The 26,158-nt window shown below is 39.5% G+C and overlaps 1 protein-coding gene across 1 annotated transcript in view; it reads left to right on the forward strand.

The window, feature by feature from the left end:
- LOC107226033 overlaps positions 1–26,158 on the forward strand; it is a 122,575-nt gene that overhangs the window by 27,041 nt on the left and 69,376 nt on the right. The window contains exons 3-5 of the mRNA XM_046737926.1: positions 23,663–23,876; positions 24,069–24,642; positions 24,743–25,334. Of these exons, the coding sequence (XP_046593882.1) occupies positions 23,663–23,876; positions 24,069–24,642; positions 24,743–25,334 (1,380 nt within the window). The remainder of the gene's footprint in view (positions 1–23,662; positions 23,877–24,068; positions 24,643–24,742; positions 25,335–26,158) is intronic.

The raw sequence follows: 26,158 nt of genomic DNA on the forward strand, positions 1-26,158 counted from the left end.
TAAATTGATTGCAAGTCAAGCCTGACATTTTAATAATACCTTCTGTCGATCTATGGACTTGAATCATTTACGTTATTCGTAGAATAATTTCTGCACACGATCAAACTAATTCCTTGTACCTTTCTTTCCGTTTAAAAAAATGCTTTCAGCCTTCAAATTCTACATGAGCTATTCTCGAGTTAAAATTCTACGCACGCCATTCGTGACTTCGAACAGGGTACGCTTGAACACAATTCCACTAGGCCGCGCGTGTTTTGGGTTAGTATCTCTACCGTTCACCATTCAAGATGAGTCTCGGTATATGCTTATTACATCAAGGCAATTACGAACTTTATCAGTAGTATAGATGCGCCGGTTCTAACTCAAAAAATGGCGGCGTAGCCCTCCTTCCCCTCTACCTTGCCAGCGATCGGTATGTCACCCCCCCCCCCCCTCCCCCCCCCACGATGGTGAGCCTTACCTATGATATTGCAACCGGATGTTAACATACATAACGTCACCATCATTTTCGCTCAATTTTGTCGTCAGACGAGCGGCCATTTTGATTTTTGCTTGGTCGGATGAGCAGCCATTTTGATTTTTTATCGTCAGCCAGCTTGATCATGAGATTTTTTGCTTGGTCGGATGAGCAGCCATTTTGATTTTTTCACCGTCATCCGTAAACTTTCACGCTAATAGTTTGCCCCCAGGGCGAAAATAATATTTTCCACATACTTCAAATACATTCTTTTGTGTTAATTGACCGGATGACGACACCGCAATTAGATAGGCTGGGGATGTTGTTGATGATCCGTAAACTTTCACGCTGATAGTTTGCCCCGAGGGCGGAAATAATATTTTCCACATACTTCGAAAATATTCATTTGTTTTAATTAACCGGATGACGAAGGGCGTACAAAGCTTAGACCTCTCACTACTACGCCCCAAAATTTTTGCGATCTATCTGCATATATTAATTCAACGCATCCGATGCAGACTCATCAGTCCTACACGATACGTGCAAGTCAAAAGTTCATCGAAGTTCTGCTTATATCAACGTTGAAGTCATGGCCGCTGAAACATACTCAAATCTCGTCAAAACGATGGAGAATGCTCACGATTTGTTGGGTGAGCTGTATCCCAAGCGTGAGAATGACGACATCTTCCAGCACTGGATTGAAGTTGGAATGGAAAATCTCCAATTGCTGCGTGATGTTTCCGAACGCCCGAGAACGAGCATAAGTGCGAAACTGCAAATTCAGCATACAATCACGCTCGTACAATCCTGGATAGCAAAGATTCGGCAACAGCTGAGGCAGCGACAGCAGCAGCGGCAGCAGCAGCAGCACGCCGTGGCGATGGGTGCCAATATCGGCAGTCCTACGAGTGTACAGTGAGACGACGTCGATAGTGGTTTTGCCAACAGGATCCGAACGGGAGTTGCCACAAATCTCGGGCATAAGAATTTGGAAGCCTTTTTGGACGACGCGCAGCGGATCATCGTTGAGCGATTGAGGCTGGTACTGCGCGAGGAGGGTAATGTAAAGGTTAACCTCACATTATGGTACAAATTTGAAAACATAAATCACGAGGAGATTGCGGAAGAAGTTAAAAGCTTCAACACTTCCAACATCGCGATCCTCCCCTCGAGCGATATAGACGGTTAGTTTACACACGCAAGGGCCGATCTACTTGTAAAGGTTGAGCATTTTGAAGACCCACATTGAATCGACGAGGAAATAACTAGGAATTTGAATGACACCATATTTTTTTGAGTTAAATTAATTGAATTTATTCATGTAATTCGACTTCATTTTTCTATTCCAAATAATAATTATTATTTTTCCTTCAATTCAGATAGATTTATTAAATTGAAATTGCTTCATTTGAATTCAGGTATTTGGGAATTTCCTTCTTCTTGATTTAAAATTACTTTTCTATTTGAATTTAATTATTTTTCTCTTCAAACACAAAATTTTGGCACGAATCTAAAGTAATTTAAAGTAACTTGACTTATTACAACTCTTCCTAATTCAGTTATATCTCAAATAATTCTCATGATTTCAGTTATCATTTTTAGCGATTCAGTGCACGGAAAAAAAAATTCTGTTCGGCGAGCTGTATTCTACAGCTCCAGTAACTATACGCACTCTACGGTCTATCTTGTAGTTACAGCAACTATATATTAGTCAGCTCTGATAGCTGCAAGTTGTTCAGCTCTCACAGCTGAATGGTTTTGCTCTAAGAGCTGTAAGTTGCGCTGTGCTCTGGTGCGGTGACATATTTCATAACCTTCAAATTTCATGAGTATGATTTAAATACAGTTGATAGATAATTGTTTAAATAGTCCATTCAAATATGTAAATGACACTGAATAAATAATGATAATAATGATGAAAAATAATACTAATAGCAATATAATTGTACTATTTAATAATAAGCGCTGTGAGCGGAGCCGAAAAATTCTGGTCTAGCTCTTCGAACGAAGCTGTTTAGCTGAGAGAGCTGAACAACGTACAGCTATGACAGCTGACTAACAGTCAGTTATACGAACCATGCAGTGCTCTTCCAATAACAGAACGTTTAGTTCGACGAACTGTTTACAAGTAACTATCTAATATTTAGTTCCACGAGCTGAATTTTTTTTTCCGTGTGAATTCTCATTTATTCAGTTATTTTGTGTTAACTCAGGTGAATCGTAATTGATTTACAAACCCATTGACACGTCAATTCAGCGAGTTGTTTTTCTCTCGCATTATTGAAAAATCGGATGTCAATGATGAATTTAAAACAAGTGAAAAAATTATGTTGCAAAGACACAAAAAATGTTCGGAAAGCATAATTCTGAAGATCTCAAGCCAGATTGATTGAATGAGTAATTATGAACCCTAACGGCATATTAATCATCTAAAATCTCTAGTTTTATGTACACATCGATGATTGGAAGTGTTTTATAACATTAAATCTTGAATCCGCTGATTTATTTGGAGATTTATTTTTATTTTCACTCGCAGATGTGTGTTCCGTAGTATTGTGTAGCTGGGCATTCGCTTATGTTTCACACGCATGAGTGTGCGTCCGTGGGTGTGCGGCCGGCAGCGTGTGCCGCGGCAACAATACCGAAGTCAGCGCTCGAGAAGGGGTACAACAAGGCGAGAGGGGAGGTGCCGATATTTAATTCGTAAACGAATAATAATAATTCACCCGGACGAACAAAACAGCAATTTCCGTGGCGGCAAATCGAGATGAAATGGTGCACTCTGATTGGCCTAACGCTATCGCTTATAATTCAAAAACTATGCGCCGGACGAGCTTGCGGCAAAGAAATTCTCGGTTGGATTTGAGTCAGGTATCACGCTGGCTGGTCCGTGTCCCCCAATTTAGAGACATCCTGTATATTGCACTACAGAAATTTGAAACAGTGTTTGAATTTAGCATTGAAAGTAACGAAAGTGCACAAGAGTTTTAAAGTTTGTACAATCTCCATGGCTCGCGCCTTACATCACGCTCAACACGGACATGCGCAAGCGGTCTAGGAACGAATTTGAGAAAAACTTTTACAAACTCATGGATAACGCGGTGTTCGGCAAGACTATGGAGAATGTGCGAAATCATAAAGATGTTAAATTGGTTATAAAATGGGGGGGGGGGGGGGGGGAAGAGGTGGTGCGAGAGCGCTTATTGCTCGAGCAAACTTTCACAACTGCACCGAATTTGGCGCTGATATGGTCATCTTTGAAATGAATCGTGTTAAAGTGCACTTCGCCAAACCTATTTACGTCGGCGCATCGATTCTAGATCTGTCAAAAATCATTCTTCATGATTTCCACTATAATTATGTAAAATCCGACTTTTCTAACAGCGCGGTCAAATTGTATACCGACACAGACAGCCTTATTTATCAATTTAACGTACCGAACATCTACAATATCATCAAACGTGATGTGGATAAAATGTTTGATACCTCTGACTTTTCGCCCGACAATGTGTATGGCATTCCGCTTAAAAACAAGAAACGACTAAGCTAATGAAGGATGAAAATAATGGTAAAATTATGACAGAGTTTGTGGGACTACGAGCAAAGCTGTACACATTTACTACGATGGTTGAGGATGGGGAAAAAGTGAGTAAGCGTGCCGAGGGTGTGAAAAATTCTTCGATAAATAGCATCACGTTTGATGATTATCAGCCCTGTCTGATGGCTTACCAAGAGTTGACCCTTCCCTAGTGTTTAATACGAAGTAAACAACATGAAGTAAGCACGATCGTACAAAAATAATTGGCTCCGAGTTGGCAAGATAACAAGCGGCAATTGATAACTGCACAGATTGACACCCTACCTTGGGGGTTTGTACCAGCAATCAATAGCTATAGGATAAAACTGTAGACGTAGAATTACTGTAAATATTGACTGGATTTGCAAATGTGATTTCATATACTTAATAACTATTTATTTATTTATTATTGATATATCGAGAAATGATTCATTTTTATTTGTTTACCACCAGAAAAGTTTTCAGAAATTGAAAAAAAATTTTCAGAAAATGAAAAAAAGTTGTCCGAAAACTTTATTCCCATTTGATTGTTACGTCCTCCAGACTTCTTATTCCTTTCCCACACTCTTAGTTACCTTACGCTCTATAGTCTACTCTTATCGTCCGCGAGTCAGCAGATTCTTCTGTAACTCGCGGCTAGCTTGCCTGCTACATCCCGCTAAACTAGGCAGATCCATCCTAGCGCTCAAGCAAGACACCTATCCCTCTAAACCAAAACCATACCTTTTTCCCTCGACCGACTCCGTTGCATTGACTACTAATAAACAGTCATATACTTTGAATCGTTCACCTTCCCTTAATACCGATCCCTTTCTATTCCATTCACTTGATGCATTGATAGTAGTAGCACACGAGTGCATAGTCGACGTGAACGGACCCTATAATAGCCAAATAACATCTTGGCTGGGCGTGGAGTAAGCTCCGATTACCGCTCATCGGAGCCTACGCAATCTACCCCGTAACATAATTAACACGTGAAAAAAGTTTTCAGAAAATGAAAAAAAGTTTTCTGAGAATGAAAAAAAGTTTTCCAAAAATAAAATGTGTGATAATCGTATGGAAAAATTGCAGATTATTATTATTGTTCTTGTTGTCGTTGTTGTTGTCGTTGTTGTTGTTGTTATTGTTATTATTTTCATAGTGCCGAGTATGGCACATGTGCGTACAAAGGAGATATATGTGGAAATATTTTTATATTCAAATCTATTATTGTAATTCGGAAAATACATACAAATTATGTCACATGTCTGTTTTATTTATCCAGCTATTGTGCGAACTATCAAAACGCAACCACTTCACATAAACCTGATTCCCCCGTTTGCGTAATACGTTCTCCACAAGGTAGCCGTCGGGATATTTTACTCTGCCAAGCTTCTACTCGTAGAAGCCTCCCTCGATGGGATGATGGGATGATCTTAATAATTGGTAAGTTTGTACGTCGGTGGATTGGTATTTTTCATCTCACTCACGGTGAATATACCAGTCGTCCAATTGGGTGTATAGCCTTTTTCGAATACATTCTTGTACTTGCTGATTCGAACTCGAACGCCCACACTGAATTTCCGCGCACGATTACTTCGTTTGATTTGCCGAGGCTTGTACACGCTACGATGCAGCTGTTTTTCATTCTCCCTGCTAACATCCATCGGTTTCATTCGAATCGTGCGATGTTTGGTGTTGTTGTAGGACTTCATTGAATCATCCAAAATAATAATCCACTCGTACGATCCTTGGAGAGTAAACCGCTTCCACATTTTATTTTTCAATGCTCGATTGAATCGTTCGCATATTGACGCCTATAAGTTGCTGAATGTCGAATACATGTTGATATTGTGATGCTTCACGAGGGCTTTGAATTCGCTGTTGTAATATTCTTTGCTTAATCAACGTGTTGATGTGTAGGTATACGGCTCTGGGTCAGTAGAGATTTCATGGTGGCAGTGACAACTTTCCCACTCTTGGACTATCGGCACCGCCCACGCGTACTTGGAAAATATATCGACGATTGTTAGGAGGTATTTGTATCCCTTGTTGTGCGAGCTGTATGCGGTCATATCGACGAGATCAGCTGGCCAGGTTTCATCCAGTCCACCTACATCTACGAATCGGCGCGGATAGTTGCGTCGAGCCTGTCTGTGGAGTTCAGCAGCTATTACAGTCTTCATTGTTCCCAACTCTTCACCTATTAATTTTTCGAATTACCGTCCAACCACTCTGGTTCCTCAATCGATACTAATTCCCTGCTGGTCTGTCCCGGCGTCGGTGTTGCTTGCTCCCCAATATGTTTGATGCGATTCAACGTGTTTTCTATAATTTCGTTAGTTATGCGTAGCTGTTTCAACTCCTCGTTGTGCTCATGCGCGAAACTCTCAAAATTTGATTGAAAAGTATCCACAATATCCACAGCCATAGACCGTAAAGCGGTATTGAGAACTTTAAAGGAAACAGCATCGGTAGAGTGCTGCGGATCAGCTATGTTACACAATCGTTTACCATCCAAATCATACTGATTGTCGTTGGTGGTTTTGAATCCAACACCCGGAGGCCCACGAACAAATTTTCACCCCCACCTCGCTCCGAGTGTCGTCCAAATATGTCTATACTCATCACTGGACGGTCACTGAACAAATGGTGATTCTATGTTTATTGAAGTAAATAACGTGATGGCTGATGAACAACTCAACTGTATTTCTAATATGATAATGACATTAAATCTGACGTTTACATGTTATCGACATTACATTTGACGTTTACCTAATATACATAACTCCCGACAGGTGGCGGCAGTAGTTTCATTTGGATATAAATTCTAACACCCCCACTATATCAAAATGAAAAACAAACTAAATATCACTTACAATCTATTACAATCAGATACAACAATAAATTTAATTTTCAACCATACCAAGTTTTTTTATAAATTTATAATGCTTTTCACCTGATAATCCTTTAGTTAATAAGTCAGCTGGCATATTGGAAGTTGGCAAATAATTTGTTTGAACTCGACCACTATTAACAGTATCTTTGACAAAATTGTATCTCACATCAATGTGCTTAGACCGCTTGTGAGTTTGATGATTATTTGCCATCTTTAATGCACTCTGACTGTCATTATATAAAACTATTTTATTACAATGACCTCTTAATTCAGATTCTAAGTCCTGTAAATAAATAGCTTCACGACAAGCTTCCGATAAAGCCATGTGTTCTGCTTCAGAGCTACTTAAGGCTACTGTTCTTTGCTTCTTGCTTTCTCAAGAAATGGCAGACCCAGATTTTATAAAACAAAAACCTGTATAAGACCTTCTGTCTGAGGAATCACTGGCCCAATCTGCATCTACAAAGCCTTCTAGTTCTGCCCTTTTTTTGGAATATTGCAAACAATAATTCTTTGTTTTTGACAAATATTTTAAAATTCGCTTTGCATAATTCCAATGAATATATGAATAACAATTGTTAAATTGACTTAGGTAGCTGACTGAGAAAGAGATATCTGGTCTTGTCAAGACCGCTAAATACATCAAGCTACCTATTAAATTTTGATAAGGTAACTTATCTACACAAACATCAGACTTTTCAATGTTTAATTTACATTCAATAGGTGTATTGGCAGTATTACATTCAGATATATTAAACTTTTGAAGTAATTGTTCAATATAATGCTCCTGATCAATTGTAATTACATTTGAATCTCTGTTTACATTAATTCGCATGCCTAGATACTGTTTGACCTGGCCTAGATTCTTTATTTTGAAATTTATATTTAATGCATTTATCAGAGAGTCACTTTCAGTCTTGTAATTTGAAAAAATTAGGAAATCATCTACATATACACCAACAATAGTTTTCTTATTGTTATTATGGTTTTTTATAAATACACAAGGTTCCAATTTACATTTACTGAACCCTAAACTGCATAATATTTCCTCTACTTTTTGATACCAAACAAGTGAACTTTGTTTTAAACCATATACAGCCTTTTTTAATTTCAATACTTTGTTTGAATTTTTACTAGAGAATCCTTCAGGCAATTGCATAAAGATACTTTTTTTTAAATGTCCATTAAGAAAGGCTGTTGTCACATCTAAGTGAGTTATGTCCATGTCTAACTGCACACTCAATGCTAATAGTAACCGCAAGGTTGAATGTCTAATCACTGGGGAAAAGGTTTCTTGGTAGTCAATGCCAGCCTTTTGCGAAAAACCTTTGGCTACTAATCTGGCTCGATATCTCACTTTACCATCACAGTCATATTTCTTACGTAAGACCCACTTACACTGCACTACACTTGCATTATCTGGAGCATCGACAATCTCCCACACCTGATTGTCATCGAATGACTGAAGCTCCTCTGCCATTGCCTGGAGCCACTGCTGTTTTTCTGGACCATGGATAGCCTCCTCATAAGTCAAGCTGTCTTCACCTGTAGAGGTAGTAGTACATGTCATGTTAGCATGACCATATCTTGATGGTTTCTTCCTAGGTCTCTTCAATGTTTCTTCACAGGACAGTGGCTGACATGGTATCCCTTGTGGTGATGAGTTCTTTCCTTCCTCATCATCATCAGCAGATGCCTGCTGCTCACTAGATGTCCCTCCTGCTGAAGAATTCTCACCTTCTGTTTCATCTTGCATCTTTTGCCTGTCATCAGAACATTCACCATCTAGGTATTCACTTGAACTTGAATGATAAATAGGTTTAAGTTTCACCACAGATTCTTCACTTAATTCCCCCACTGAATCTGTGCTTTCCATGGGAACTGAGACAGTGATTTCTTTCTTTGGTATTTCCATGATTACAACATCTCTGCTGTTTGTAATAATATTAGAGGCGGGATCATAAATTCTGTAACCCTTCACATTTTCACAAAAACCAACCAATATATATTTCTTAGACTTCTTATCCCACTTGGTCCTTTTTTCCTTTGGTATATGTGCCATCACAGTACTCCCAAAAACATGTATATGTTCCAAGTTGGGTTTTTTACCAGTCCATAATTCAAACGGAGTCTTTTCAATACCTGAAGCTACCGATCTGTTTTTTAAATAGACGGCTGTATTTGCAGCTTCTGCCCAATATTTCTTTTCCAAATCAGCTTCGAAAAGTAAGCATCTTGCTTTCTCCACTATGGTTCTGTTTGATCGCTCACAGAGTCCATTCTGCTCCGGGGTATATGGGTTTGTTTTTTGATGAATAATGCCGTCAGACTTCAAGTAATTTTCAAATTCATTGCTGCAATATTCGCATCCATTGTCAGTTCTTAAATGTTTTATTTTTGTATTGTGAATATTCTCCGCCATAGACTTGAATTCTTTAAAATAGTTCAACACTTCACTTTTAGCTTTCAGGAAGTAAATGAAGGTCATCCGAGTATAGTCGTCTATAAATAGCACAAAATATCTAGCACCTGCAATTGACTTGATCTCCATGGGACCACAGATGTCTGAATGTACAATTTGAAGTATTTCTGTTGCACGTGAACCTGTCGCAAATGGCAATCTTGACTGCTTTCCTTCACAACATGTCTGACAGCTTGACTTGCCTGTTGTAAAAGAGTCAGGATAATTCAGTTCATCCACTAAACCACAACGCTTCATTTTGTTCATATCCATACTGTTTATATGGCCAAGTCGTCTGTGCCATGTTTCCCCACTTACTTGAGTTGAAGTCAATAAACAGTTCTGTGTTTGTAAATTAACTCTGTACACACCATCAATTAAATCAGCTTCAGCAACTAATTCGCCTAATTGATTTCTAATCAAACACTTGTTAGGCTCGAAAACTACACTGTTTCCATTCTTTATCAATTCACTTACTGATAATAGGTTAGTTGCGAGACTAGGTACACACAACATATTTTTGATAGTAATGTTGTAGTTATGACTTGTTGTTATTTCCACGTCTCCAGAGCATAAAACAGGCACTTTTGTCTCATTCGCAACTATTATCTCAGGTAAATTCTGTGAATAATTAGAGTTTTTCAACCAATCTTCATTCGCCGTCATGTGCATGCTTGCCCCCGAATCTATGTAGAAATCACTTTTGCTGAACTTTGCGCTAAGAAAAACAACGTTGAATGCGTTACTCTGTTTCTTATTATCTGTTTTCTCGTTCGAAAGTGGACACTGATTACGATAATGGCCTATCTGCTTGCAATGATAACATGTTATCATTTTATTAGTTTTCGTATTTTTGACATTTGAGTTCGATGTATATCCGCCATTTTGACTGGTACTACCATTGCTGCCAACTTTGCCGTTTTTCTTTTTATTATGCCAACTTCTAGCCACTAATGCTGAATTACGTTCCGTTTCACTAGAGTTGATTGATTCCATATCGATCAATTTCGTCTTGATGGAATCGGCAGTGATTGGAATTCCCGAGTGTTCTATAGCCATAATCATTGGCATAAATTGCTCTGGTAATCCGGCGAGTAATAAAGAACCCACCCATTCATCGTTGATGGCAGACCCTGTGCCACTTAAACGTTGAGACGTTTCCACTATTTGTGTCACATAATTCGTCATATTCTCACAATTATCTAATCTTATGGATATTAGATGACGAAGCAAAGTAATCTTCCTCGAAAATCCTGAATCGTCGAACAAAGTTCGTAGTTTTGCCCATAATTCCTTCGTGGTCTTTGTTTCCTTTATGTGTACAAATAACGATGAATCGATCGTCAAAATCAATTTTGCTCGTGCCTTTGCATCTGTCGCTGCCTCTGTAGCTTCGGTACCTTCTGTTTTCAGGTATTTGTCAGCACCTTCGAGAACCAGTAGGTTTTCTACATCGAACGCCCAATCGTCGAAATTCTCTCTTCCTTTTAGCTTAGGAATGCTTGCGAGGTAATTGGAACTCATTGTCTTTCTTACACGACACAAAACCTATGCGAAATACTAACAAGAAACTTTATTTTAACGCGTGTTATGGTCTGGGCCCATAACCTAAAGTAAATAACGTGATGGCTGATGAACAACTCAACTGTATTTCTAATATAATAATGACATTAAATCTGACGTTTACATGTTATCGACATTACATTTGACGTTTACCTAATATACATAACTCCCGACAGGTGGCGGCAGTAGTTTCATTTGGATATAAATTCTAACATTTATCCGCCGCTAATAAACGATTCCAGCCTCGCGCAACTCCTCAATAATGGAGACTATTTCGTCAGAATGGCTGGTATTGCTTGCTGCCTGTGACGCCTCAAGCAGCCTGAGACGATCTACAATTTCATTTGGATCATCCCTGTAGACGTAATCAACATCTTGGCCTTCCTTTCGCGCAATCTCATAGTCGGGTAAGCCTTTACCCGTTTTTTTCGGCGAGCTAACGTGTTGTGCAATGAAATTTCTATATGAGTAAGAATTTCTTCTCTGCATGCACGATGTAAGGAGACTGTAGTGTGTAGATGTTATGTTTACCCTATCAATCCTTTGTTTCCGATGAGAAGCCCATAAGACGGCAATGTCGTCTAATAAATGAGATGCGGGTGTGCCGCATTTTTAATTTTTCAAATTCACCAGTTGTTCAAATTTACATATTTCCAACAGAATTCTCTCGTAGATTAATGATTTGCACACCCGCATCTCATTTATTAGACGGCATTGCCGTCTTACGGGCTTCTCATCGGAAGCAAAGGATTAAAAGGGTAAACATAACATCTACACACTACAGTCTCCTTACATCGTGCATACAGAGAAGAAATTCTTACTCATACATAAAGTTGGTACAAGAAAACAAATTTAAACTCACTGGTTATGAGAGAAATTAACGACAACAGAGTCAGGGCGGCTAGGTGGTCTAGTGGAGTGAGTCTCCGGTAAAGCATCTCTAGATACCAGGTTCGATTCCTGGCTCCGTCGTTAATTTTTCAAATTCACCAGTTGTTCAAATTTACATATTTTCAACGAAATTTCTATACTTTGCGCTTCCTAAATTATCTCGAAGACTTTCATCGGCTTGGTAACGTTTTCGATACGCATTTGTCGGCGTTATAATTTTCATGTGATTATTCTTGTCCGCGTCATTCACAATCAATGCATCGGGTGATTTTTTAAACAATAATTCAAGTAATCCTGGTGTTCTCTTATAACTTTCATCTCCCACATTGACCAGATTATCAATGAAATTGATCGGCGTATCACCAATCATCATACCGTTTGTCAACTTTCGAACACCGTATGTGGTATCCAAATCCCTCTTTTTGCTTGTGCTGAACATTTTCAAATATCGCGCCATGGAATCCGTTGTTTTCTTCACCGGCGTACTTGGAGTAGAAATTTCACCAAACTTCAGTGTTTCATCACTTGCGTCCATGAAATTCCCATCATGCGTATCCTTATCCTATCTATTATAGAGTCTTGGTGATCGGTCAATTAAGAAAACGTATTTTTAGTTAACGTTTCGACCCGGATATGGGCCCTCCTCAGAACGATTTATTTTTTCAAACTGTCAAAAATAACAAAAAGATTTTTGTAAAATACATAATAGTACTAGAAGTAATCAGACTTGAATATTGTAGATGTAATACTCTCAGAGTTATTATATATTGTTGATAGTAAGAACCTTATGATTAATTGAATAAGGATGTTTTTTGAGTGTTATTTACCTTTTGAATTAAGTAAGTGGACTAAGATGTAGTCGAATTCACAATTACAATTGGTGGAAACAGTGTTCTTTTGAGTGACGGTAGACAATGTCAATCTTCAGTTATTTTATATGTGGGAGTTAATAGTTGGTAGTCATTAATTAAAAAGATTAAAGAACTATGTTTTTTCACAGTCAGTATGTCATTGTGTTAAAAGGTTATTAAAGCAGGTCTTTTAAGCAATAAAATTAATTCACAGGTGTCAATGAAGTGGAGGTAGGCTCTTTATAATTAATTCTACATGTCTAACGAAATATTGTTGGTTGAACCAATTGTGTCAACAGGTGAATAACGACTGATGGGAGAAAATAATATAATCCAGAGTGAAGGTGAACCTATTATAAACAATTATACAGAAAAACAGTAAATATTTTGTAAGAAAAGTTGTGTAGAAAGGACTGTATAATGGGGACAAAAAATTTTTTATATGTAGTTAGGGTTAAACAATATTTGTTGTGTGGGCGGAGATTAGAGGTTTGTAAATATTACTTAAATGTTCAACGTCTTGTCTAAGATTAACAGAATTGGTATGGCCTACAATGTTGCACATTTCTAATAACAGTCTTCTATAATAATTGTGTTCTTCACAAAGGATGTTTGTGTTGTCGTAATTAAAAGTGTGTTGTTTATCGATACTATGTTTCGTTAGAGCTGTGTGACGTTCTTCAGTCTCATGTATGTTGCGTTGGTGTTCCCTAATTCTAGTGTTGAGATGTCGACCTGTTTGACCTATGTAGACTTGATTGCAGTCATTGCAAGGAATTTTATACACGACATTAGATCGTTTGCCCATGGGGATCTTGTCTTTGCCTGTATCAAAAACTAGTTGTAAATCTTTTGAATTTTTTCCAACAAACTTGACATTATATTTGGCGAATAAGCGGTTAAGTGACTCAAAGAGGCCGGCTACATGTGGGATGGAGATATATGTAGTAGCGGGTCTATTGTTATCTTCAGCGGGAGCAGAGTCAATATTATTTTCAAGTATGTTGTTGATATAGGTGCGTCTCTTATTAATTTGTTGGTGTAATAGGCCATGAGGGTAATCGTTCCATCTTAGTACATTGTATATGATTGACAGGTTTTTTTCGTGGAACTCTGTACTAGCTAGTTTGATAGCTCTGTCAACAAGGTTGAAGAGTGTGCCTATTTTGAAGGACAAAGGATGGTGAGAGTTTAAATTCAGGTATCTTTGTGACCAGGTTTTTTTGTGAAAACCAATCTGTCTTGATATAATTATTGTTGTGTATCAACAATACGTCTAAGAAACTGATGGCGTTATTTTCTTCTGTTTCGATAGTAAATTGTAGTCCAGGATGGCACCGGTTAAAAATATTAAGAATGTGATGTATTTTTTCATTTGGAACAGCAGTAAGAATATCATCTACGTATCGAAAATAGAACGGTAAAACAAAACCAAGGTCGTTAATGCAAGACGTTTCCAAGTCTTCCATGACGAGGTCTGACAAGATTGGGGAGAGAGGAGATCCCATAGGCAAACCAAACTGTTGTGCATAAGTATCATTATTAAATTTGAATATTGCGGAGTCAAAAAATATTTTTAAAGCTTTTTCAAGTTCACTAAGGGGGATTGGGATCTTATTTTCTAAAGAAGCCCAACGATTGTTTATTGCACGCATTGCGAGATCTGTAGGAACGTTGGTGAAGAGTGAAATTACATCTAAAGATATTAACGTGTAATTGTCTGGGATAATCAATGTTTTAATTTTATCCACTGAGAAAAAGCTATCCTTAACTCTCGAGATGGGAGGTGTGATATTGGTGGTGAGCCATGAATTGATTGTTTTGGCTAAGGTATAGGTCGGGCTATTGACAAATGAGACTAGATGATGAGTGAGAATTTCTTCTCTGCATGCACGATGTGAGGAGACTGTAGTGTGTAGATGTTTATGTTTACCCTTTTCAATCCTTTGCTTCCGATGAGAAGCCCGTAAGACGGCAATGCCGTCTAATGAATGAGATGCGGGTGTGCAAATCATTAATCTACGAGAGAATTTTGTTGAGAATATGTAAATTTGAACAACTGGTGAATTTGAAAAATTAACGACGGAGCCAGGAATCGAACCTGCAATCTAGCGATGCTTTACCGGAGACTTACTCCACTAGACCACCTAGCCGCCCTGACTCTGTTGTCTTTAATTTCTCTCATAACCAGTGAGTTCAAATTTGTTTTCATGTGCCCGATTTGTATGAGTAAGAATTTTTTCTCTGCATGCACGATGTAAGGAGACTGTAGTGTGTAGATGTTTATGTTTACCCTTTTCAATCCTTTGGTTTGGCTAGGTGGTCTAGTGGAGTAAGTCTCCGGTAAAGCATCGCTAGATTGCAGGTTCGATTCCTGGCTCCGTCGTTAATTTTTCAAATTCACCAGTTGTTCAAATTTACATATTCTCAACAAAATTCTCTCGTAGATTAATGATTTGCACACCCGCATCTCATTCATTAGACGGCATTGCCGTCTTACGGGCTTCTCATCGGAAGCAAAGGATTGAAAAGGGTAAACATAAACATCTACACACTACAGTCTCCTCACATCGTGCATGCAGAGAAGAAATTCTCACTCATCATCTAGTCTCATTTGTCAATAGCCCGACCTATACCTTAGCCAAAACAATCAATTCATGGCTCACCACCAATATCACACCTCCCATCTCGAGAGTTAAGGATAGCTTTTTCTCAGTGGATAAAATTAAAACATTGATTATCCCAGACAATTACACGTTAATATCTTTAGATGTAATTTCACTCTTCACCAACGTTCCTACAGATCTCGCAATGCGTGCAATAAACAATCGTTGGGCTTCTTTAGAAAATAAGATCCCAATCCCCCTTAGTGAACTTGAAAAAGCTTTAAAAATATTTTTTGACTCCGTAATATTCAAATTTAATAATGATACTTACGCACAACAGTTTGGTTTGCCTATGGGATCTCCTCTCTCCCCAATCTTGTCAGACCTCGTCATGGAAGACTTGGAAACGTCTTGCATTAACGACCTTGGTTTTGTTTTACCGTTCTATTTTCGATACGTAGATGATATTCTTACTGCTGTTCCAAATGAAAAAATACATCACATTCTTAATATTTTTAACCGGTGCCATCCTGGACTACAATTTACTATCGAAACAGAAGAAAATAACGCCATCAGTTTCTTAGACGTATTGTTGATACACAACAATAATATTATCAAGACAGATTGGTTTCACAAAAAAACCTGGTCACAAAGATACCTGAATTTTAATTCTCACCATCCTTTGTCCTTCAAAATAGGCACCATCTTTAACCTAGTTGACCGAGCTATCAAACTAGCTAGTACAGAGTTCCAGGAAAAAAACCTGTCGCTCATATACAATATACTAAGATGGAATGATTACCCTCATGGCCTATTACACCAACAAATTGATAAGAGACGCACCTACATCAACAACATACCTGACAATAATATTGACTCTGCTCCCGCTGAAGATAACAATAGACCCGCTACTACATATATCCCCATCCCATATGTATCCGGTCTCTTTGAGTCACGTAACCGCTTATTCGCCAAATATAATGTCAAGTTTGTTGGAAAAAATTCAAAAGATTTACAACTAGTTTTTGATACAGGAAAAGACAAGATCCCCACGGGCAAACGATCTAATGTCGTGTATAAAATACCATGCAATGATTGCAATCAAGTCTACATAGGTCAAACTGGTCGACATCTCAACACTAGAATTAGGGAACACCAACGCAACGTACATGAGATTGAAGAACGTCACACAGCTCTAACGAAACATAGTATCGATAAACAACACACTTTTAATTACGACAACACAAACATCCTTTGTGAAGAACACAATTGTTATAGAAGACTGTTATTAGAAATGTGCAACATTGTAGGTCACACCAATTCTGTTAATCTTAGACAAGATGTTGAACATTTAAGTAATATTTACAAACCTCTAATCTCCGCCCACACAACAAATATTGTTTAACCCTAACTACATATAAAAAATTTTTTGTCCCCATTATACAGTCCTTTCTACACAACTTTTCTTACAAAATATTTACTGTTTTTCTGTATAATTGTTTATAATAGGTTCACCTTCACTCTGGATTATATTATTTTCTCCCATCAGTCGTTATTCACCTGTTGACACAATTGGTTCAACCAACAATATTTCGTTAGACATGTAGAATTAATTATAAAGAGCCTACCTCCACTTCATTGACACCTGTGAATTAATTTTATTGCTTAAAAGACCTGCTTTAATAACCTTTTAACACAATGACATACTGACTGTGAAAAAACATAGTTCTTTAATCTTTTTAATTAATGACTACCAACTATTAACTCCCACATATAAAATAACTGAAGATTGACATTGTCTACCGTCACTCAAAAGAACACTGTTTCCACCAATTGTAATTGTGAATTCGACTACATCTTAGTCCACTTACTTAATTCAAAAGGTAAATAACACTCAAAAAACATCCTTATTCAATTAATCATAAGGTTCTTACTATCAACAATATATAATAACTCTGAGAGTATTACATCTACAATATTCAAGTCTGATTACTTCTAGTACTATTATGTATTTTACAAAAATCTTTTTGTTATTTTTGACAGTTTGAAAAAATAAATCGTTCTGAGGAGGGCCCATATCCGGGTCGAAACGTTAACTAAAAATACGTTTTCTTAATTGACCGATCACCAAGACTCTATAATAGATTACATACGAGGTCGAGAATTCTTATTCATCATATCCTTATCCTCCTCATCATCATCATCCCTGGTACTCTCGCCATCTTTTTCTTTTTTTTTTTATTGTAACATCCGGTAGTTCCGTTTTAATTTCTTGTTCAATATGCTGCTGCTGCTGCTGCTGCTGCAGCTTTGAAGTATCCACCAATTCTTGCAACGGCGTTATTAAAGGCTTAAATACCTCTCCCACAACCTGTTCGGTCGTGTCCTTGTCCAACTTGAGCATCTTGTGCTTCCGACGTATGACATCGCATGCTTTCGATATCCCACTCAATGTTTCGCTATGTTTACGAATCTTGGCACTCTCCATGTTACCAGACCGATTGTTGCAATGAAACTGTGCAAGTTTATGTTAGTTTATGCTTATAAAGCAGTCAAACCCCTTCCTATATTGTCCGCCATTGATTTCGCTATCCCTGTCAATTACGGTAAAACTGTATTCGTCATCATTCCAGCATGCCGAGCACAAGTCTTCAAATTGCTGATACGTCATGTCTGTGTTCACATGATCGTTGTAGATGTGTTCCAGATGCATATCATGATGTCGAAATAGCACCAATAAGTTTGCATTGTCTCGCACTAGGTGTTTTGGAATGCGCCATACGTTCGACTTAGATAAAAGCTATCGATATCGCGATGCCTGCCCATGCTGAAGTATGCTCTGATATTATCTTACTTTTCACAGGCCACATCGTCGAAAATCATAACAGAGTTGGGGCGAGCATCTTCCGGTTTTACAACCTCGTCGTTCTCACGAAACGGGAAATAACCCACACCCTGCACGGGTTCTAGTGACTGTTGCAAAAATTGATACTTTGGCTGGATGACAGATTTCGAATAGGCGTAGACATTGTCGAATAGCAATCCATTGCCATGCGTGGTAAGTGAGAGAAAAGCGTTAGTTTTACCACAATTCGATGGCCCGCAAAAAATTGCTCTCACGGTATTTGGTAGCAATTTTCCATGTCGTTTTTCTATCTTTGCCTTTCCGCGTCGAACCATTTTATCGAAATTCGCGATAGGTAGTTTATCGGGCTGATCTTGGAATCTCATGATGCTTCGTTAGCATAATAACGAGAACTGAAATGACGGTATATAAATTCCCCCTTTTATAGAAGTCACGTTAGTTGTTGCCCGACTTTGAGGACGTGCACACAGAAGAAACGCGGTGGTGGTTTGTTGAATAAAATCATCAATCATCTCCCATTCGAATTGCACGCACCAGAGGTTGGCTCGTGGCAATTTGGGGATCAAACCGCTGGATGCTGCGTGTAAAGACCACGACATTGCATACGCAAAGAATTACGATATTGCAGCGAGAAATCTTGGCGACAAAGCGCTGGCTGAGAAGGCGTGGAATCGCGTCTTGGCCAAGGACGCTAATGTGGGTGAAAAGGCGGTAGCCTGGGGAGTTACTAACACCATTAAAGCTGAATCTGAACTCGGAATGGGCTTAGCTGCGGAGCGGTCGAAACTTGGAGTGGCTGCGAAGAAAAAATCTAGAACAGGTGGGAAGAGTAAATAGCGGAAGAGAACGGTGAATCTTAAATCCATCATCACAGCAGCAAAGGTCGCCATGCGACCGGGTTATGAAGCCGTTGAGTCGGCGTTGGCGCGTGCTCACGCGGCTGCGCGTGGGACTGGGAAGAATGCTCGTATGCCTCGCGTTATACCTGTGCCTGATAAAAGTGGCGGCTTCCTGCCGTTTCTCATTCCAATTCTGGCTGGTCTAAGCGCTACTGGAGCTCTTGCGGATGGTGCTGCGGGTATAGCTGAAGCTGTCAACGAAGCTAGTGTCAACAAACATCGGTTGAACGAGAACAAACGGCACAATACAACAATAGAGGCGATTGCTTTGGGCAAGGGATTATATCTGCGACCCTACCGCAGCGGAATGGGCCTGTACTCACATCCGGCAAAAAACTTATAAAGCTACCACACCGAGCTCCCACCAACATTTATTCACGCAACTATGCTGAAAATATGAAAATTCCGCATTTTCGCGGCATTTTCATGCGGAATGATCTGCCTAAATCGGGAGCAAAAATGCGAGAATCCGCAATTATTAATATCGACGATAAAAACGGCCCAGGGACACATTGGGTTGCATACAAGAAAAATGGTGGCCATGTTGCGTATTTTGATAGTTTCGGTGATTTAAAACCGCCTAAGGACCTGATGAGGTATGTCGGTGTTGGTAGCGTTGAATACAATCATAAGAGGTATCGGGAATATGATACTGTGATTTGTGGGCACTTATGCCACAAATTTCTCAGCGAGCAGTTATAAAAAGACAAGTGCCGCAGGAGCAAGCATCAGTCATGTCGGAATCATTTACGTTAACACTGTCAGGCGCATCTTCCAGCATCATAATATCCACGGGAAGCTGTGAAATTGAGGATATTGAAAAATGTCTGCGTGAGGAGCTACCCTCCGATATCACCCTTAGTCTGAGAGCCAACTACAACGAGCTGAACAGTGAAGTCACGTGCAATCATGTGGTAGACTTCAAATCCAAAGATTCCATCGGCCGATTATTGGGGTTTGAAGCGGTTGAGCTAGCACGAGACGTTACTCAAAAATCTGAATTACCAGTGGCTATACTGAAGGTTAATACTTTACGCGTTGAGTGTAACATAACCGCTGGGGCGTACATAATCGAGCGTCGAGCTCACACGATTTATGAACTTTGCCCAACCGTTCCATCCGGATATAAGATTGTGTTAGTGCCTGCCAGCATCATTTACTTACCAATTGCCGTATTGTCGATACAGAATTTACAGCTGAAAATAGTTTATCAGGACGACGAGCTAATTATTTTTCGCGGCAAAACTGTGCGTTTACACGTGAAAACGCTGAAATAATGAGGATCGTGTTTGAGGCGAGAAAGTTGGGTAAAAGTTATAAAAGTCAGACGTCATGAGCAAAAATCATCAGTCGCCCGACACCTCTGACAACGTTTACACCGCCTACGAGACTGACACCTCTGAACGTTCGGTTTCTCCAGAGCCTAGGTCTTCGATTACGTGGAAATTTTGGAAAATAAAAATTCGTGTTCGCTGCATCCTGTGTGTGTTACCATGGAAGAAACAATAAGAATACAGAAATCTGTGGGATTCGACGAATCGATTGCGCACTCTGAGATTCATGCTCATCAGCCGCTTGCATCATCCAGCTGCCAGAACAACGATGAAATCCATATTGTTGTCCAACATCAAGACTTGTGCCTACTGCCCAGTAAAAGCTTTCTCCACATTCACGGAAAAATTACAAAGGACCATGGTGTAAATGCCGTGACGACTACGAAATTGATCAATATGGCTGTTTGCCATCTGTTTGTAGAAGTTTGCCACGAGTTAAACGGTGTGGACATTGATCGGAATAAAAATGCTGGTATCACCAGCGTTATGACGTGGCACTTATCCCTAAGCCCGGGTCACCAATATAGTCTGGCGAATACCAGCTGGTTGAGCGATGATGCCGAACTAGCCGATGCTTCTGGAAACGACGTTGTTCTACCGTTGAATTATATGCTGGGCTTCGCCGAAAATTATTGTCGAGTCATCGTCAATGGCAAACACAAGTTGATTCTCACACGCTCCAACACCGATTTGAATGCGGTGATTCAAACCCCGCCCGCGGAAAACTTTAAGATTACCCTTAATAGAATCGAGTGGTTGCTACCCTACATCAAACTGGCCGATAAACCGGAAATCCAGCTACTTAACTACATTCCCAAGGATCCGGCCATATCCATGAGTTTTTGTTCTTAGGAAATGTACGTGTATCCGATGCTCCCGTCAACGACGCGGCATGTGTGGACGGTGAAGACATCGATGCAGTTGGAAAAGCCGAGATATGTCGTTCTAGGATTCCAAACTGCACGAAGAAACGGTCCCCAGAAAAATGCCAGTGAATTTGATCATTGTCGAATCAGAGATGTAAAACTCTTTCTTAACTCCCAGTGTTATCCCTACTGGAATATGAATCTTGATATATCCAATAATCAGTACGCCATTCTCTACAACATGTATGTTCAATTTCAAACCGTCTACTACACAAAGAGGCCGAACCTCTGTTATCGAAGCGTGAATTTACAAACCGAGCTCCCCTCATTGTTATCGATTGCTCGAAACAGAATGAATCGTTGAAAACCGGACTGGTGGATATTCGAATGTTATTTGACTCGAGCGTAGAATTTCCCGCAAACACTGTAGCCTATTGCATGTTCTTGCACGATCGTATTGTCGAATACAACCCGATTAGCGGCACGGTTAAGGGATTGGTATAAGTCAATTTTGGGTTCGGATGTTTAATTATTATTATTGTTATTCAATGAATAATGAAAATATGTATAAGGTTATTTGCTCAATTTAAAATACGATGATCTATCATCATTATTATGTATGAGCTGAAAACGGAATGTAATTGTTGATAAATGAAAAACATCTATTCAAAGCATTCAACCGCTAGTATATGTATATTTATTTTAGATTTATTCGAATGAATTATATTACTGAAAATTAGGTGTAACTGTAATTCGGAATATATATATAACTACATTAAATTCTATTAATATTTTTTTCTACGCATGATATTTACATTTTTTTGTTTTGTTGAATAGACAAAACGATTTCGCGAGAGACCCCGTGCACTTCTTGACATACCACTTCTTCAACCACTGAACATTTTCGAAGGCGCAGTTGTATCCCGTTGAAGCGTTTCCATGATAATCACAGCACCAACCCGCCTCTTCGATATGTTTCAGTTTTTCCAGTGATAGTGGTGAAATGTGTAAATCCTCCATGTTTATTACTTACTTTGCCCCATCAAGGATCTTCGTCAGCCATCGTTTCTTCTCCTCGCCATTGACATATACATAGCATGCATATTTAACAGCCTTTATTAAAATCTTCTGCACCTCAGCATAAGGTTCAATTCCCGCATTCCATGGTATTCCATGAAAATTGTGTGTTAGCTAAGCGTTAGTAGCTTTGTGTTCAGTTGGTAGATCTGCCCAAGCGTACGGCGGTTTGAAGAGAATGCGGCTCAAACCCGATGAGTTTATGTTTATGATGCAAAGTTCCTTGGGTATAAATTTATCGTCGGGGCCAACGAAACTTTGAATGTCCATGATCATCTCCATATTGCAAGTTGGAACAGTGCTTTTTGTTAAGCTCAAATTGCTCATTTGTCACAAAAAAATTCAAATTTTTGTATTCGCACCCATGATATTTCATTCGTAGAATGCCCTCGATTATCGTTTTCTGCATCCCGTTGAATTGCACCACATCATTTTCCATGAGACTTACGATTCAGAGGGGGGGGGGGGGGGGGGGTAAAAATATTTCGAATTGCTCGAATTGCTCATTTAGCGCGAGAAGAATACTCGTGCCGTACTTAGTATTTACACGTCTAACCCCCGTTACGTTGTACTCCTCCCCAACCTCCAGATCCGGCATTCTCGTAGTGGGCAGCGTTTCCAGGCAACAGACGAGGTTAATTTTATTTAGATCCATCACATTCGATGCAGATTTTATAAATTTGACGTACTATGGATACTGAAGTTCACAATAGGAAAACTATGAGCACAATATAACGTGTTGAATGAACTCGCGATTTATAAACCAACCAACCACACTCTCCCCCCATAATAAATTCTTAAACGTGAAAGTTTACGGATCATCAACAACATCCCGAGCCTATCTAATTGCTGTGTCGTCATCCGGCCAAGTCACTCAAGAGAATGTATTCTAAGTATGTGGAAAATAATATTTTCGCCCTAGGGGCAAACTATTAGCGTGAAAGTTTACGGATGACGGTGAAAAAATCAAAATGGCTGCTCATCCGACCAAGCAAAAAATCTCATGATCAAACTGTCTGACGATAAAAAAATCAAAATAGCTGCTCATCCGACTAAGGAAAATCAAAATGGCTGCTATCAAAACGGCCGTTCGTCTGACGGCAAAATCAGTCGAAAATGATGATGACGTCATGTATGTTAACATCCGGTTGCAATATCATGGGTAAGGCTTACCATCGTGGGGGGTAACATACCGACTGCCGGTAAGGTAGGGAGAAAGGAGGGAGCCGGTACGCCGCCATTTTTCGGGTTAGAACCAGCGTATCTACGCTACTTTTGTCTCATAGTTTGCTCATTCGTCAAGAAATCAAGTTAATAATGCTGAAAATCTTTGTAGGATAGTGATGGTGATGGGATTGGCGATCTACAAGGCATTATATCCCGTTTGGACTACCTTGAAGACACTGGCTTCACTGGCTTTTCCCTGACGCCTATTTACCCATCACCACAGGTTGATGGAGGTTACGACGTTTCGAACTTCACTGGTATCGATCCAATTTTCGGTCAATTTGAGGATTTCCAAGAGCTAGTGAACACGGCTCATCAAAAAAGTACAAATCATTATTAACTTAAGACACACTTACTGTTTAGAGTTTCTACTAAGTTTCTACTTAGTTCGCTTTTTGCAAAACAGAGGAACTAGAATATTCACACACACACACATCATAAAATATACTCATTGTTCAAGAAAACATGATTAATAGTATTTGCAAAGATAAATAATCAATGGTTATTATTTTCAGATTTGAAAGTTATTTTGGACTTTGTCCCTAATCATTCCAGTAATGAGCACATCTGGTTCCAAAATTCTGTTGCACGTGTCGAGCCCTACACTGACTACTACGTCTGGAAGGATGGAGTCAGTTCAGGCAACGTAGTTCAGCCGCCAAACAACTGGCTTAGTGTATTCGGTGGCTCTGCGTGGACGTGGAATGAGCAGAGACAACAGTACTACCTACACCAATTTCATGAGAGTCAACCAGATCTTAATCTGCGCAACTCTGCTGTAGTTACAGAAATCACTGACGTTCTCAGATTCTGGCTTGACCAAGATGTCGATGGTTTTCGCATTAGTTCAGTCGCTCATCTTTTTGAAGATGCCAGCTTTCTGGATGAACCTTTGAACGAGGAAGCTAGTTCAGGAGTTACAGAAACAGACTACGAATACCTTCGACATATTTACACAACTGATCTTGATGAAACTATAGATATTATTTATCAGTGGCGAGCTGTCGTCGATAAATACTCGACCCGACCGGATAGTGAAACCAAAATACTTGTTACTGATTCAACTGCTCGTCAAAATGTCATTACCAGGTATTACCTCCAATGTCAAACCATAATATAATATGGCGACTATTATTTTGTCACTGATCAATTTTCAAGAAAATAAGTTAATAGCATTTATTATATTCAGATATTTCGGTAACCAAACTCATGAAGGAGCCCACATACCATTGAACTTTGGCTTTATTTCAAACCTGAGACGAGAATCGACAGCATATGACTTCGTAGAAATGGCAGAAGAATGGTTCTCTGCCTTGCCCCACGGTAGAACCTCAAACTCAATTTTCGGAAATCACGATGTCAGCCGTATAGCCTCAAGGTTCTTTTTGAATCGAGTCGACAGCCTTAATATGCAGCTTCTCTTGTCACCGGGCACCGCATTTACTTATCAAGGCGAAGAATTGGGTTTACTCGATACACTAATATCGTATGAAGAAACTGAAGACCCTGGTGCAATCGCCGCGGGGCCAAATCGTTTTGAACTATTCACCCGTGACCCAGCAAGAACTCCCTTTCATTGGGATGGGTCAACTTCAGCCGGATTTTCCTTAAACTCCTCAACTTGGCTCCCAGTAAATCCTAACTACCTAGTCCGAAATGTGGCTATCCAATCGGCAGCTACTAGAAGCATGTATCAAACTTATAAGGCGCTGCTCGATATCAGACAATCTGAAACTATCAAGCGTGGATCGATTACCTTCAAATCTGCAAACGATGGCATGGTAAATATACTGATTGCAGTAAACACATTTTGACAGAAGTAAGCCAGGAATAAAATTTCATCCTGGTGTTGGACATCTAATGCACAAAGACATTATATCACATACAGTTGGTACATACGAAGACGTTATAGAGGTGTGGCTATTGAATAACCGGACTCAATTCATAACAGTTTTTATTCGTAACCAATTACGGCAGAAGTTCTTTCGCCTTTAATGCACTCCCCTTGGCGATCCCTACACTGCTGCATACGATGATTCCATTGTTGAAATCAGTGCTAGAAGTCCTCTTCTGTCATCTGCTTGAGAACCTCTGTCGCTTTTGCTTTAACCGCTTCCACACTTCCAAATCTTATCCCCTTCAGTGCCGACTTGACCTCGAGAAATAGAAAAAAGTCACAGGAGGCAAGCTCAGGCGAGTACGGTGGATATTCCAACACGATGACGCCGTATTTTGCGAGGAACGCACAGACAAGGCAGAATGGGTTGGTGCATTGCCTTGGTGAAGGATCCAGGGCTTGGTCTTCCACAAATCGGGTCTTCGTCCTCTCACACGCTCACGTAGGGCCATCAGAACCTTGATGTAGAACCGTACTCGTCCGACCTTACCCCCCGTGACTTGTTTCTATTTCCCAAAATCAAGTCGGCGCTGAAGGGGATAAGATTTGGAAGTATAAAAGCGGTTAAAGCAAAAGCGATGGAGGTTCTCAACCAGCTGACAGAAAAGGACTACCAGCACTGCTTTTAACGATGGCAACGTCGTATGGAGCGGTGTAGGGATCGCCAAGGGGAGTACATTGAGGGCGAAAACACTTCTGCTGTAATTG

The sequence above is a fragment of the Neodiprion lecontei genome, chromosome 4 (genome assembly GCF_021901455.1).
Source record: "Neodiprion lecontei isolate iyNeoLeco1 chromosome 4, iyNeoLeco1.1, whole genome shotgun sequence".
Taxonomy (NCBI): Eukaryota; Metazoa; Arthropoda; class Insecta; order Hymenoptera; family Diprionidae; genus Neodiprion; species Neodiprion lecontei.